The sequence below is a fragment of the Tyto alba genome, unplaced genomic scaffold (genome assembly GCF_018691265.1).
Source record: "Tyto alba isolate M040663 unplaced genomic scaffold, T.alba_DEE_v4.0 Super-Scaffold_6, whole genome shotgun sequence".
Taxonomy (NCBI): Eukaryota; Metazoa; Chordata; class Aves; order Strigiformes; family Tytonidae; genus Tyto; species Tyto alba.
In genome coordinates, this window is record NW_024881327.1 from 51,904,932 (window position 1) to 51,921,023 (window position 16,092).

The 16,092-nt window shown below is 39.1% G+C and overlaps 1 protein-coding gene across 1 annotated transcript; it reads left to right on the plus strand.

Moving 5' to 3' along the window:
* The first annotated feature begins 6,883 nt into the window (after nucleotides 1-6,883).
* Nucleotides 6,884-15,692, plus strand: LOC116961817. The gene is made up of 3 exons (XM_042807917.1): nucleotides 6,884-7,282; nucleotides 8,047-8,153; nucleotides 14,596-15,692. Exons 1-3 carry the CDS (start codon nucleotides 6,884-6,886, stop codon nucleotides 14,705-14,707), a joined length of 618 nt encoding a protein of 205 aa, XP_042663851.1. The 3' UTR covers nucleotides 14,708-15,692.
* Nucleotides 15,693-16,092: the final 400 nt, after the last annotated feature.

Genomic DNA, 16,092 nt, shown 5'->3' on the forward strand with positions numbered 1-16,092 from the left:
CATTAACTTATTTATTTACAAAAATCTCTAAATTGACCCCAAAGTTACATAACATTGAAGAGGACATCTTACTAGACTAAGAAGGAAAAAACAAAATGTTTTTCCAGAGGCAGTGGTGGAGGAAAAAAAAAAAAAATCTCATCAATTAAAAATATCTGCTTCAGATTATTTGAGCAAATTAAAACTGCTAATATTTTTACACCACCTTTCAAAAGTTTTTATTCATGTTTGTTAACATGGTTTCTTTGGAAAGGACACAACTACTGCTACTAACATGATACTACAACAGAAATAAAACCAGTTATTACTAAAATTTTGTAGTAGTATTTTACTCCATAATCTAAATTGAAATTTAAATCTTCAGGAAGAGGTCTTCTGGACAACTGATAGAAGCGGTTTTTTCAGCTCTGCACTGGGTGGACACAGTTTCTGTATTTAAAATATAAGGAATAAAATATTTCCACTTGATCCATTACCTATAAGTAAAACCTGGAGAACTGAGAGAGTTAGCTGTGCCTTCTCTCTGCTGAGTGGGCTTTAATGGAGAATTTCAATAAAGACAGATTCCATGGAATATAGAGGGGTGGCTTTTGTTAGTAAATAATAGAGTATTAAAAATTAAAGTTGATTAGTTGTAGAAAAGGACAAACTGATTAATCTATTTACAAGAACCCTTAAGGAACTTAAAATCTTAAATCCCATTTGCAGAAGTCACCTGGGCAACTGGGAGCCTAGCCTGACCAAAACCACTTCTACTTTCTGCTTACAAAGGTATATTCAGAATTTAAGTTCCACTTATTATCAAATTGTCTTCTGTTCCAATATTCTTGTCTAAGCACAATGTAACATCTACTTGTTTTTAAAATACATAGACTCAAAAGACATAACCTCAAAGAAAAGGACAAGTACACAGGAGAGAAACATCACATAATTATTATAACACTAGTAATAACAACAGACTGGAATATCTTAAATACAGGGATTTTTTTGTGTAACTGCAAAATCTACTATTTTTCTTACCTCTCAAATTAAAACCCTGTGAGATGTTCTTACTGTTACAGGATTCAGCTTCACTTAACCGAATAATTCTCATTACTGAAGAAGTCTGAAAACTTGGGCAGTCTCTGCAGCAACATTGAAAATGTTTCTCTACTATTCTCAATACCAGAATACTAATGCAAGACGTGATATAACCGAAAAGTGTAGCTAGCCAAAAAATATTCCAAAGGAAAATAAAAAAAAAAAAAAAAAAAAAAAAACTTGCTGCCAGAAATGCTGATTCAGCAGAGTAAAAGTACTTCAAAGAAAGGGGTGCTTTGTCAACACATCCAGTGAAAAACTATTGAAAAGCTTTCCTCTTGCTCCCCATAAAGTCAAAATGCTTTGTCTGATGACAGGTTATGATATTTGAAACAAAATATGTATATTGGGGTTGGTAGGGGTAGTGGTATTCCTATTTGGGGAAATACTATTAATTTTGCTGGAAATTTTAAACTTCACCACCTTATTACAAACCAAAATAAAACAGTATTCCCAAAGATAAGGATTTTCCATAACATGAAAATCTGATTTTCAACCAACTATACTGGTGATGGGCACAAGTTCATTTCCTAGAGCAGCTGATGTTTTGTTATGTTATAACTTCAAACTCCTTTACTGTTTGAAAACTTTCAAGCATGCCTTCTTGTATACAAACATTGTCTGGAACCAGATATCTTAGTACTACCTCAATGGCTCATGTATGATGTTCAGGAGAACATTTAGAAAACTGAGATGTAGAGCTTTTATCCAGAAACCCAAGACAAAACTCATTTACAACCATACAGTGCTGACCCTGCCCAACTGAAGACTCAATACAACAGTGCTATCACTCTTTGAAATGTATTTAGATATATTATGATTTCCTATAAAACAGTAAGAAGCTGGAATACAAGAATAACTTAGTTATTAACCACTTCTTTTAATGGCCCAAAACCTGGTTTCTGTTCTTTGTGGTCATGTCTTCAACTTACTTGTTACAGAAGTCTTAAACACTTTTGTCTCTTTTACACTAGAATATTAATGCAATTATTTTCCAACAGCATTCAAGGCATGCTAGGCTTTGAAGCAGTTTGATCACAGACACATTCATGGTGTCGTTGATGCAGCTGGAGGACCCTACCCATTTCGCTCCACAGAGGAACTAGAGTCTCAGCCACCTCTGCTTCCTGCAGAAGCCTGCTGTGTTGGAAGTTGTGCCTTGGGAAAGTTCTCGCTGGTCAGCTGGTACACTTCACTGTTTATCTAATTCCTCAAGAAAGTTTATCCTAACAAATGCTGTGTTTATATGAAATAAACAAGTTTATTTTAGTCAAGAAGCAGCTCTTAGCTAGCCTCTAAAATACAACTTTCATCTTCACTTTCATCTTCCCCTCCAATTCTGTTCTTTTTCTGGCATCTTACCTCAAATTAGCTTTAGGGAAACAATTTCTACACACCTGAGCCACAAAAACTCCAATGAAATTATGACCTAAGTATGCTACTGTAATTACTATTAGGTCAACGTTGTTATTCTTTATTTCTGTATGCCTGCCCTTCATATTTCCATCTATGTATTGTATTATTTATTTCTGTATGCCTGCCCTTCGTATTTCCAATACCATTTGGTATTATATCTAAAACCAAAGTATGTCCTATGCTTTGTATCATCTATGAACAAAGTATAGAGAAAATTATAAAGAGTTTAGCTCTCTTTAGCCAACCCTTGAAACATTCTATATTAAAAGCAAAATCCTACTCTGCTCTGAGATGTAGTAAATAGTATGGCTGTGTCATTGTACACAGAAAAAACCCAAATCTCATACTTGCGTGTTCAGACAGCATGTAATACCTAGAAGGCATAGTCATAACTACAACAATTTGGAACAAACCAGATTTCAATAAATACTGCTATTAGAAGTAAGAAGCCATACATAACAAGAAGAAAAGTATTAAGGGATGACAAACTCTATAATTTTTGAAACATAGAGTAAAAAATTGATAGGTGAGGATGAAGACATTTCTTGGCAACAGGAAAAAAACGGGGGGGGAAGGTGAGGATTTGTAAGAACAAAAGACATCTCAGCCCTCACACAGGTGTGCTACTAAACAGGGACTCTGATTACATTAACAGTGCAGAAGGGCAGATGCATTCAATAAGTAATTCTACATTTGTAAAGAAGTGGGATGATTTGCTGGTACCTCATGAGAACAATTAACTACTTCTTCAGTCTGTTACAAGTACAACATTAAAACAATATTACTTTGCAATAACCACTTTTTCCATGAGCAGGACCAAAGATCACCACAGAAGAGAGTTCTCACAGAAGTGCCCAAGAAGGCGTCTATCCCACAGACATGAATTTTTAAGCAATTCTGACAATACCGGGGAAATTTCAGAAATCTGAATGAACATTAATGTTACAAGCTTACTCTAAAAAAGCTAATGAAACAAGTGTTTATAGCTATAGGAAGGTTAGAACGATGGCAGTCCTGAGGTAAACAATAATTTTTACAAAAATATGGTAGATTCAGTTGATACATTGAAGTTCTATAACAAATAATAGGAAGTAAAATTAATGAAAATAGATCTTCTTAAATGAATCTAGTTTTATTCTTTGATACAATTGCTACTTCCAACTGGTAAAAACGTCTGTATGCATGTATAAACTTCTGCAGCACTTGATGTAGTATCCTATGACAGCCTGATGAAAAAATAGCACCAGTTAAACGGGTGAAGTACTGGTTAAGTGACATTTCAAAAAGAAAAAAACAGCTTTCAAGAAAAACACATCACAACATAACTCAGATTAACATGGAGTTCCCCAAAGGTGGAGCCACTGTCATGAAACACCTTTTCATTTATTTCTAAGTGTATACAATCAATTGTGACAAAATTTGTAAAAGTTATAAATTGATGGAATGCTACATAACTGAGATAAATCAGTTAAAAAAGCAACCAGGAGTGTTTGATATATTCAATCTATGCTAGAAAAAAAAAAAACATTCTTAAAAAAAAGCCATGTACAAAGTTATAACACTAAAAATCAAGAAACACATACTGGTATACAGAATGATGAACTCTTGTGGAAAGAAACAGTCCTGCAAAGGGTTTGCCACAGTGACAATGAGATCAGAATACAGTGCTGCAGATGAAGGTTTAATATGTAAATGCAATGTATAAACAGAAGAGTAACACTAGAGAGGTAATATTTAAACTCACAAAACATTCCTGAGAAAAGGCATGGGCATACTATATCCAGCTCATGTTTTCACAAAAATGCTGAAAAAGTGGATTTGGAAAGACACAGAAACTGAGTTGTGAGGAAAACACATGCAGTGACAAATTTAAAAAAATTTTAGTTCGCTTGTTTTTTTTCAAATGGAAAAGAGAGGGAATACTACGTTACAGAAGATAAATACCTCCATGGTAAGAAAACACCTTGAGTTCTTTAGCATAGTGGAGAAAGGCACATCAGTAACCAGTGACTGGAAGCTGAAGCCAAATAACTTAAACAGCAGATTGTCTACCTCTTAGTGTCTTCCGATCAAAATTCCAATTTTTTTCTGGAAAATATGTTTTGGCCAAATGTGAGGTATTGCACTCAAAAGTAGCTGGATAAGATCCAACTGAATGTAATAGTCAAGGGGTCAGAGCAGAAGATCTGATTGCTTCCTTTGGTTTTAAAGTCTTAGTATATGAATACTCTTGGTTTTCATTGGTTCAAAGGCATTTCAGAGGTACTATGCATGCTCAACATTAATACTAAAAGAGCTTTCAGAAATCTGCATAAATTAGGGTTGCATTTCCATGGGAGGGCTCAAGTGACACTGGAGCTTTACTGTTGAGGCTTTTGTCATTGACAGAGCCCATTAATGGAATTACAGCTATCTTGTACACAGCTAAGGTGGCTATATCTGTAAACAATGATTTACACAATTGACTGCAAAAGTTCATCCTTCAGGTCGTTACTTTTTCTCCTCTAGAAAAAATTCTGTTTGAGCTGGAATATGAAAAGTCTGATACAATACATAATATCAATCATAGGCAAAATATCAAACTATAGGCAAAAAAGAAAACCAGCAGCATTGTAATAGCCATAAAGCCAGTAAAATCTGTTGTTCACATCAGCAACATCATTTAAGACCACCCCTATTTATGCTACTTATCTACCTTGTACTCCAAGACACACAGCATTCGCTGCAATCTTGACAAGTTAACAGAATCAACATTTCTTAGGGATACGTGCCAAGATAATGTATAACATGTGTGTTTTAACATTATTCAGGCTGATAGAGTTTTGCTACAGAATCGGCTGCTGTGGTATCTACAGATTTGTAAAATAACAGGGGGGTTGAAACATATCTATCCCAATGAAGTATAAACAAACTTCTAATTCAGCAAACAGAAGCTTAAAAAGGCTGAAATTGTCTGAAGCATGTTAATAATCAAACAAATATTCTGCCACTATGCAACTGATGCGGCAAGAAATACAATCACCAACTGATCATTTCGACTGACAGAGCATCACCTTAAGAAGAAAACAGGCATCGCACACAACTGGCGAGACACAAGGGAGTGCATTCAGCCCTCCAATCTACAGCGAAGCAGGTGCATGCTACCTACTCCTCACGCTATACCCCACTGTAAATACGTAAAAGTTACTTTCCCGAACCCTTGGCGTACTGACGCTCCCCTGAGCACACGCATCCACCACGCCACCTCCCAAAGGGGCAAGGCAGCCAGGGAAGTCTCGCAGCAGCGACGCTGCTCCCCACCACCACCATGTCTACGCAAAACTTCTCCCACTCCAGAAGCCACTCAGGGAGACACTTTGGCCGTCGCCTTTCAGCCAACATCCACGCAGCTTTTCGCCATCCCCCAGCGCGCTCCACATAAAGACAAAGCCACGTTTTAAACTTTCACTCTTTGCCACCGGAGCAAAATCCTTTGATGGGTGCTGGCACCTTTCGGGCTGGATTATGGCTGGGCTATGAAGCGGGTGGTTAGAAAGGTCTCAGCCCTTGGAAGAGGCCTAGAGGGAAGGGATGGAGGAAGCTGCTTTCTGCCGGTGCCCGTCGCCCCTTCCCCACCGCACAGCACCACTCCCCGCGCCCCTTCCCCGCCGGCTCCCGCCTGAGACAATCAGAGCAGCAGCAGCGGCTGTAAATTACAGAGACACACAGGAGATGGATAAAAGGGAGGAAGAAACCTCTGATGCCTGAAGAAAGGAGAATAAATTAAAAAAAAAAAAACAAACAAACAAACAAACAAAAAAAACCCCCACATACTTAAAATAATACAGAGATAGATTTCACCTCAAAGTGATGTTAGGTAAATAGATGAATAAGTGAAACAACACACCTTTGACCCTTTCTTTTCTTCCCTAAATATAATCCCCCTCTTCCCATAATACACACACCACAAAATGACCATTAATTCAAATCCATTCTTTAAAGGAGAGGGGGATTATCTCTCTCTGTGACCGACTGTGTTTCTTTCTCTCTCCCTCTTTCACTGGGCGAGAATTACAATTGCATTTAAAAAAAAAAAAAAAAATAAAATAAAGGAAAAGAAAAAAGAAAAAAAAAAAAAAAAAAAAAAGGCAGGCATGATTATTATTTCTGGTGGGTGCAAAATGTGGGCACGGGGAGAAGGAGTCTGGGGGATGGGGAGGAGTGGAGAAAGGTGGCTAAGGAGAGAAGAAAGGAAAGGAGGACCAGGAAGCGCAAGGAAGGATGAGGGGAGGGCGAGATAAGGGGGGAAAGAGGATAAGGAAAGAAGGATAAAAGGAAGGAGCTCGGGGAGGGGGGGGGGGGGGGGGGAAGGATGAAAGGGAGGAAGGGATGAGGGGAAGAAAGGAGGATGCTTTGCCCTGGCCTCACCTCAGCTCGGTGGGTGGGGGTGGGAGAATCTCTCGCCGCCGCCGCCGCCTCCGCCTCCTCCTCCCCAGCAGCGACGGTTTCTGAAGGCTGGGTGTGCGGCGCGGTTCCCTCACACAGCGCCCGGCCCCCGCCTCCCGCCCTCCGCCGCCGCGCTCGCTCGCTCGGCGCTGAGGGGACGCGGGAGCTGCTGCCGCCGCGGCCGCCGGCCTCCCCGCGGCAGCCACTAGGGGAGGCGGCAGCGCGCCTGCGCCGCCGCCGCCAGCAGCAGCAGCAGCAGCGGGGAGCTGCCCCGCCGAGGGGGCGGCGGTGGGGGGAGAGGCCTCCGCCGCTGCCGGTCCCGGCGAAGCGGGTCCCCGGGCCGCCTCAGTGCGCAGTTGCTGTGAGTATGGAAACGGCGTTACCAAGCGGCCGCGGGAGGGAGGGAGGGAAGGGAGGAGGGAGGGGGCGGTGCGGCGGGGGAAGAGGAGGAGGAGGAGGAGGGAGGCAGCGCGGGGCTGGGGGTGTGAGGGGAGCGGGGCTTGCGAGGGGCCGGGTGAGGGCTCGGGAGCGCGGCCCGGGATGGCGGAGGAGAGGGGCTACCCCTGACCGCGATCCGGCGGCCTGGAAAGCGGCAGCGGGTGGGGAAGGGAAGGGGGATGGCGCGTCCCGGCCGCGGACAGGTGCGGTTCGGTGTCGGTGGCGTGTCCGTCTTGTGCGGGTGGTACCGCCGAGGAGGGGCCGTGCCCGGCAGCGGGGGCTTCGCTGGCGCAGCCCCGGTCGCTGAGGGACAGCGCTGGAAGCTGTGACAGGAGGGGCCGGCGAACAAAGAGCTGGGGAGGGTGTTCAGGTGGATCTAATCACGTAATGATTTCTTGCAGTTCTTCGGATACTACGCAGGGGGGGGAAGATAATTGCTCTCTGAGTGTGTCGTTAGGACCGATTGCAGTAACTTCGGCTCTCCTGTTCTCTTAAACTACGAAAACTTTGCTTATGGCTTTCTCGTTGCTTGGGTGTTCTACAGCCCTGCGTTCTCTGCACCAAATGTCAGGTTCTGTCCCTCTCTGCAAAGCTTTGCGCTTTTCTTTGGTTTTGTTACTTCACTTGTATTGCTAATCTTACCAAGCTTAAGTTTGTTTTTTTTTTTTTTTTTTCGCTACGCTGCAGCACCTTCTTCTGCTGTTTCTTTTGGATGGAACACGCTGCCACCATCCTGCTCCAAAATCACCGAGCCTCAAGTCCTGTAAGCCCCAGTGGCAGAGGATCCTTGTGGAGTAGGTGTCGCTGAAGGAACTTTGCTCTTTCGAGGCAGTGTGAAGCCCATTTACGTGCTGTTGTTCCATGCATCCTTTGCACTTCTTGTGGCATCCATCTGCTTCGCCAGCTTCTACGTAAACTCACAGGCAACAAGGGAAGGGGAGAGGGAGGGATGAGTCCTTCCACACTTTTACCTTTTCTTGACTGTTTGAGGCTTGGAGGGGTCTTGCCAAAACAGTTTCCTTGCCTCAGGCTGTAAGGGAATGATGCTAGTATTACTGGTATCTGTCAGGCCTCAAGTAGAGGCAGTAGTTGCCAGTCTTCTCTCTTCCACAGTCAGAAAAGTGTTGTCAGGATCTACGTTATTTTTTAGAATGAATAAATAAGGAAGGGAGCTGAATTGGAACCTTAATTGTCTGTGTCACGACACAACAACGGAGTCCAGGGGAGAGTTTGAAGCAGGGAAAACAATTTCTTAGGCAATAACTCATTTAAATATTAATTTAAATGTGATCAGATTCATTATGGCACATACCTGGTATGGCCATATAACAGATGTAAGTAGTCACACACACTAGTATACAGAAATACTTGGAATTATTTTAACCTCACAGTATCATTTAGGACTGAAACATGACCTATTCTGCATGTGTAAAGAGAGATCATGCTAGGCTGGCCAGCCCTTTATGATGATGTGTAAATTATTGCTGTAAGGAAAACTAGTCATTTAGTTTGTGTCTTTAATAGGATTTCAAGTTGCATCAAATTACTTTTTTAGGTACTGGTGTTGTCTTTCTCATCCTATTGAATGGAGCCAAGTGATGCTAGGAAACCTTTACCTAGACACCTTCTCTTTTCTTGCCTTCATTTCTGTACTCCCTGTCTTTTGGATTGCTGGTTCTAGGTGGGAGCAGTACCTTATTTTGTTGTAACTGGCTAGGTCTATTGTGAATATTAATGGAAAAAAGCAAAGTTCCCAAGTAGAACATAGTAAATTACCTACTCCTTTATCACAGTGCATTACATCACTAATTGAATGTCAGCTAAATGTTTCTCCAGGCATTTGACTAAAATGAACATGAGCTACAGTATAAATATAAGAACCACAAATAGTAAATAAGCGTGATTATGAAAAATGATATAACTTCTTCCCTTCACCAGTGACTGAGCTGCAAATACATCTCTTGTAAATTTGAATCAAAGGACTCATTTAACTGTGTGTGTTTCTGTTTAAAGTGTGTCAATTTAAGAAATAAATCATATTAATTACATAGTCCAGATTACTTTTATCTAAGAGAGAAGACATGAATTGCTGGACTGTTGCTAAGAGGTCTGCTGGAATGCGATAAAGAGCTATGAAAATCTGGAAGAGCTGTGTGAACTTATTTTTTTTCATGGTCCTGAAAGAGGGCTTCATCTATTGTTTAGACATTTCTTTCTTTCCTTTAGGTTATTAACCAATTTTTGAAACTACCTTTATTTTTTATCACTGTTAACTGTCTCAAAGAAAAGGGACAAAACTAAATTTGTTACCACTGTTTACTAAAAACTGAGATAAACTGCTAAGCTACTCTGTAAATGAATGTAGCTCTTACCAAACAAGGGAGGCCAACTGACAGCTGACAAATGCTTGCAACTGCCATAGGATCTCCCACTGACAACATTCAGCTACGTATAGGAAAGAGACATGACCAAAACATCAGAAATATTGGGCACCGTGATTAGCAAGACAGGCAAAAAGGCTATTCTGCTTAAGTGAAACATGCATGATGTTTTTTGTAAATACAGGTTGGTTTTTTAGTTCTGTATCAACTGTGGAACTGTCTGTCACAATAAGGAACCCAAATTTTAAGTATGTACATGGAAAATAAGAAGCATTAGAATAAGAACTATAGAAAATACAAAGAGCATATGCTTCATATTTATTAGTGAGCCTGGTCCCTGTTGGCCATTTAATCTTTACTTAAGATTTTCATGTTGAGTTCTGCAATACATAGTTACTCAAAGGAGCAACTAGTCAGATACAAGTTGCATTCACTTTAGCTTTTACTGAGAACAGCTGTTTGAAGTAGAAACATGATGTGCAGAATTTGGAGGAGAATACACGTTTGGAGACACTTAAATACACATGGGAAAAAGGTCCTGGAAGAGTTGGGGTTCTTGAAGCAGTATCCCACAGCCTCAGCCCACCGTGTGCCAGATGAACCTTCAGATTATGCCCAGTCACCTCACGTTGGTGTGATAGTCCTTAAAAGGCCATCAGGAAATGAGTGGGATCATTGTTGAAAGACATTAACGCAGGACCTAGATCTGTAGTGGTGGTGTGATCAGCTGGAATGTGGATGGATAGGAGAAACCATGGTGTCTTACGAGTTCTGTAGACAATTTTCAGTATTTACATTGTGGATATTGCATGACAGAAAAAGCATTTAGGTTCTGTAAGGGCAGTGCAGTGCTCTTTGCTGCTTTTGAAGAACTCAAAGCTGCATAATCCCTGGGATAAAAAGTGAAGGTAATCAAGGGGGTTTTAAGTTTCTCTGCTTAAGGAACTGTGTGTTGGCAGTTGTGGTCCCAAGGGTATCACATAGCAAATTTCAGCACATAGCAATCCCGATTTTAAAATACTGACCTATAGTTTACTGATGCCTGGACAGATCTGAACTTGACTTTCAAATTATCTATCGAATATTTTTCTTTTTTTCTTTTTTTTTTAATTACAACATTAGATAGCATGTACCTTGACATGATGTAATGTACTGGAAGTAATTTTCTTCTGCATACCATTTAAATTTGTAGCAATCGAGCCATAGTCTGTTACCTATTATTGCAATAGTTGTGACATGATACCCAGCAAATACAGGTTTTCTCCATAAAATTACATGTTACGTGAATTCTCTGACAAAGTTATTTTTGGATAATGGGGATAATAATCTAGAAATTATATATTCTCCAGCATACAAAAAAAAATTTACACTGAGGGTAGATCTAAAAATAATCTGAGCATATTTATAAATATAGCCACAATATTATATCTTAATGCTAATTCCATATTTTTTCTTTTTTTTTTTAAATGTAGCAATCAGTTTATCTTATTTTTTTTCTACACATTTGTCTTAACTGCTAGGCATTTAGCTTTTGCTATAATATATCTGTCATGTAGTTCTTCTTCTCTATTTTCTTCTATTTTCCTAGCATCCAAATACTGTACAAGATCAACTTCTTCAGTAAAACCTAATATTTGACATGGTTTCAGTTTTTAAATAGGTTAGTCCACTTCCTGAAGTATTACAAAGTGTGTTTTTATCTTTACATCTGGCTCTTGTGAACATACCACAGAAGGAATTATCCCCTTTCCTCCAGCATAAAGTCTCAACATTGTGTCTGCATACACAAAAAAAAACCCCTCCATACCTTTTGCTCATCTTTTCTTTTGTAGAACTTTCTTCAAGATGAAGAGAGATTATTGCTAAAAATGGCCTTGACTGTTTGCTTCAGTAACAGGAACTTTTTTGAATTCTTACTTCCTCTGTTATTATCTCAATACCTCTTCGTGTCTAGATGAACTTTGTTTCTTTCACCACCTAATCCTGAACTCCTGTTCCTATTTGGACATTTGTGCTTTATTGAAAAAGCGAATTTCTGAGAACAGGAAAGCTAAGACTAGCAGGGTTTTTAATGGAAAGGATCAGTTAACTAATATCTGAGTGAGAGAAATTGAGGAGGATCTATATCTCTTAGGCAACTCGAGCAGACTTTGAAAGCTGCAAGTGGAACTTGGAATGCTTTAAGCTTCTTTTAGGCTCAGTTATTTTTAAAGACAAACCAACTAACAGGTTGTTTATTTAAAGTAAGTAGTTGCCTGCCTATGCTGAAGGGAGATTGTTAGCACCTCTGAAAGGTATTTCAGTGCCTTGTATTAATAAGACATTACCTTTCAGACTTGATTGAGTGCACATAAATATACAGGGATTGACTAAAATCATTCACCATCCCTGACCACATCTGGGTATTTTTTGGGTAGGTATTTTACAGACCTGTATTTTGGCTCGGGTATGTCATTTCTGGCACGTTTGCTTGAACACTGGCTTGCAAATATTTCTTGCTTCTCCTCTGCAGTGAGACACTTCTGTGCTAGATATTAGCATGAGCAGCACAGTAAGCAACAGTAAAGCCTTCACACCCTGCAGGTCATTTAAATTGGATGTTGTATAAAGAGTCATATGCAAGGTGGGTTCTGACACTAAGAGTCTGCTGCCTGCCATGCCCTCTGCCACCCCTTTTGACTGTTTTCTCTGGCTTAAAAGAATCTGTCAGTCAGCATCCAGGGACTTACTCTGACTTTTTACCTCTGAAGTAACTAGAAGGCAAGTAGCAGATGCAGTTTGTTTTGAAAAAAAAAAAAAAACACAGGGGGTATGTCTATCCACTTTTTTATGCTGGAGAGGATGGGGCAACTACCTTCACCTCTTTAAGAAAGCTGACTTGAAAAATTCAAAAGAAACACAAAAAGGACATCTGCTCTTTGCTGTTGTTGGACTAATGTTGACTAGGTTAATGACCACCATAGCAGCCTATTATAAGGCCTTTTTCCTAAATGGTTACTTCTCAAAACCACAGGAATAGATTAAAAATTTTGGTAAAACTTTATTTTTAACTTCAGTTGATGCCACTTTTTAGCAGGACAGGGGAGTGTGTTTGTGGATGTCATCTCTCATCCTTTAATTGCAAGAAGGGCCATGTGTGGCAGACTTATTGCACCTCCATATTTTGAAGGGGAGATGGAAAAAGAAGGGTTCAGAAATCTTGCACATATTCAGAGAATGTGCTATGAAGTTTGGAATAGTCCATTTGAATGCCATAAAATATCTCTCTCACATTTGCAAAATGAATCATGTTGTATCTGGACAGGTGTAGCAGCTAGGGAAAAGACTGAGACTCAGGAAAATGTAACTTTTCAGCATTTCCTCAAGCTTCCTTGAATAAGACTTGACTTCTTTAAAGCTGCCTCAAGTTTCTCTACCTCTAAGTTTTCTTAATTATACATATATCATAAAAAATTCTTTTTCATATCTTTCCTTAAAGCTCCTCTCCTACAAAAACCTTGATCAGATAAGCAGCTCTTAAGTGGAGAGCTCTGCTTTTCATGTTGACCACCACCTTCTAGCTGTTTCCCATCTGTTGTTTGTAAACACTTCATGTCTTGCACTGCTGATGTTGTTAGCTCCTTGGAAAACAAGCTCTGTTTTCTTATGTTTGCATGGTGCATCAAAACAACAGGAAATCTGTCTATGACTGTGAATCCTACTCAGTGCCAGAATATAGTTTTTTCTTGCTAGGGATATCAGTTAATGAAACTTATCAGAGGTAAACAATTATGTTGCAAACTATAAGACAGTGTAGTTCATATATACACAGAGTATATGTTCAGGTAGTCTTTTCTATGGGGGAGAACAAGTGAGAGGGAGACCAAAGGAGGGAACTGGGCTGACACTGTGAGAGAAGGGACAGGAGGTAGTAGAGGAACTAGGCAGAAGGTACACAGAATAAAATCTGCAGTGTGTATTTTTGGCTCATGCCTTTGCAGAACGAGTTGAAGTTGTGTTCTGGAACTCCTCTGTCCCCAGAATTACTTTCTTTTCCTAACCAAAGAAAGGCTTAGGGACAAGGATTAATATCTGGATCCTAATAACTGTCACAAAGTAAGAATGACTCTCTCTAAAATTTTCAGTCTGAGGAACAGAAGGGTTTTCTGTGCTGCCATGGCTCCAAATGCAGTTCATCAGGTATTCCGCTGTTGAAGAAAACAGCCAATGGATTTGCTTCACTTCAGGGAAATTACTGTCCTCAACCTTGTGCTTTTTCAATTATTACGTCCTGTTGTGCTTTCTGTATATATGAGGTGGGATGGAAAGCTCTCTGGTACTCATTCATCCATGTGAAAATTGCTGGATTCATCCACCGAATCACAGTACTTTTCTGCAATGTCACTTATGGGTATTGGGCTAAATTTTGGTCCTTTCTCAGGTTTTATTATGCAAGCTTCTCTGGTCTTTATGAGACTTTTAGTAGAAAAAACATGACAGGGAATATTCATATCTGACATTGCATCTTGATAATCTAGAGGCAGAGGTAATCTAAACTGTAGAATTTTTTGTTTACAAGAAAAAGAAACTTGTTTTTATTAACCTTTCTTTTTGCTTATAATTTCTGGTTTGCACTACAATAAAGATTCTCTGTACTTAATTAAGGTTTAAAACAGATACTTGTGATATATTACCTGCTAAATGTTTTATATCAAAAGAAATACAGTCACTTAAATATATTTTCTATCTTGTGAGCACAAAGCAGTGGTGAGATAGAATCACATTTGTTTTAGGCACAGTAACGTTTACAGAAATTATCTCCCACATCTTGAAGTATGTAAAATTTCTAATTTCTATTTTTTTTTTCTATTGACAGAAGCCCAAGACGATGCATCTTTCCATTATCTGTAAAAATGCACAAAAGACTTTTACCTAAAACTGTCCTGAAGAAAGTTAGTAAAGTTGTTAGTGGTCTGTGCCACAAATGAAAAGACTATGGATGATTCTGGTCTTTTCCTTCAGGCCTTGATGAATCATGAAAATGACAGAAAGTTGATTTTTCTAAAGAAGCAGCAGCTGTAAGTAAAAAAAGAGGAGAAAAATCAAGACCAAAATTAAATAATGAAAAGCTGATAACAAGAGCTACTACTGATGGTGACCAATCCATTGTAAGCTGAAATTTTCTTGCATCTTAATGGTCTTTTTGACCTAATTTACAGAGTCTTTCTTGTTAATTAACTTTTTTAGAAAGGTCAAACCTTTTCTTCTGCTAAAGATCATGTACTTCAACTAAGAAATTTTTTATCATTTACAATAGCAATACATCAACCTAAAGTTCAGGAGTTTTGATTATGAACAAATTAATAAATCATGAGCAGTAAGCCTAGAGTATTTCATACCTCTTTGCCCTGCCCTCATTTTACATTGACAGTTAAAAAATGATATAAAGAATTCCTTTTTGTGTTTGTCTGTTTGTCATGACCAGTGTGAATAATCACATAGACTTATGAAGGCAGACAGTCACCTAGGAGCAGCCTCATCCACTTCCAGTTTGAAAATGGATGTAGTTTCAAACAGAAAGAAAATGACATTTCAAAAATCCTGTTAATTGTGAGAGAAGTATGAGAAGTGTGAGAAGAATGCTCCATGTCAAATGAGCATGCCACATTTAGATAAAAAACCTGATTTCAATATCAAAAATGCTATGCACATTCAAATTGAATTATGCAGCTTAGTACTTCTGAAAGTGGTTGCACCTTTTGATCGATCAGGTCAAGAGTTACATAAGGCCTTACATGCCTTACATGCAGCACACCTCAAGTGGGAATGACACTGCAGGAATATTTACATTTTCAAAACGTTCTTCGTATTTGAATGATAGCTGAGTGAACATCCCTTAAAAAATGAAGGAACAAAAACAGAGGATGCTTTTTCATTAAATTAATGAACCTGCTCAGAAATATTGAAGGAACATATATCAAAGTAAAATGATGGTAAGACTTGAAATAAATAATATGTTGTGGGGAGGGGAAAACTGCCATTATCCTATTTTGGAAATTTCTCTGACAGGGTAGTAGGATCCATTCCATGTCTTCATGCAAACTACATAAAATACTTTGTAAAAACTGAGTAATTTCTGTAACAGAATTTTGGCAAATTAAATCAAAACAGGTTGCTATGACAGTTCCTACAAATATTTCTATTTTAGCTTTGTTTTGTATTATAAATATGTCAAAATGAAGCCATTTCTGTCAAAATATAAATTTTTCCTCTTGGGATAATTTTCCAGGCATTTTTTTCAGTGGCCTAATTTTCAGTATTCATCAAAGTCATGACGAAGGCTATTTCAAATGCTCTAACTTACATCTGCATA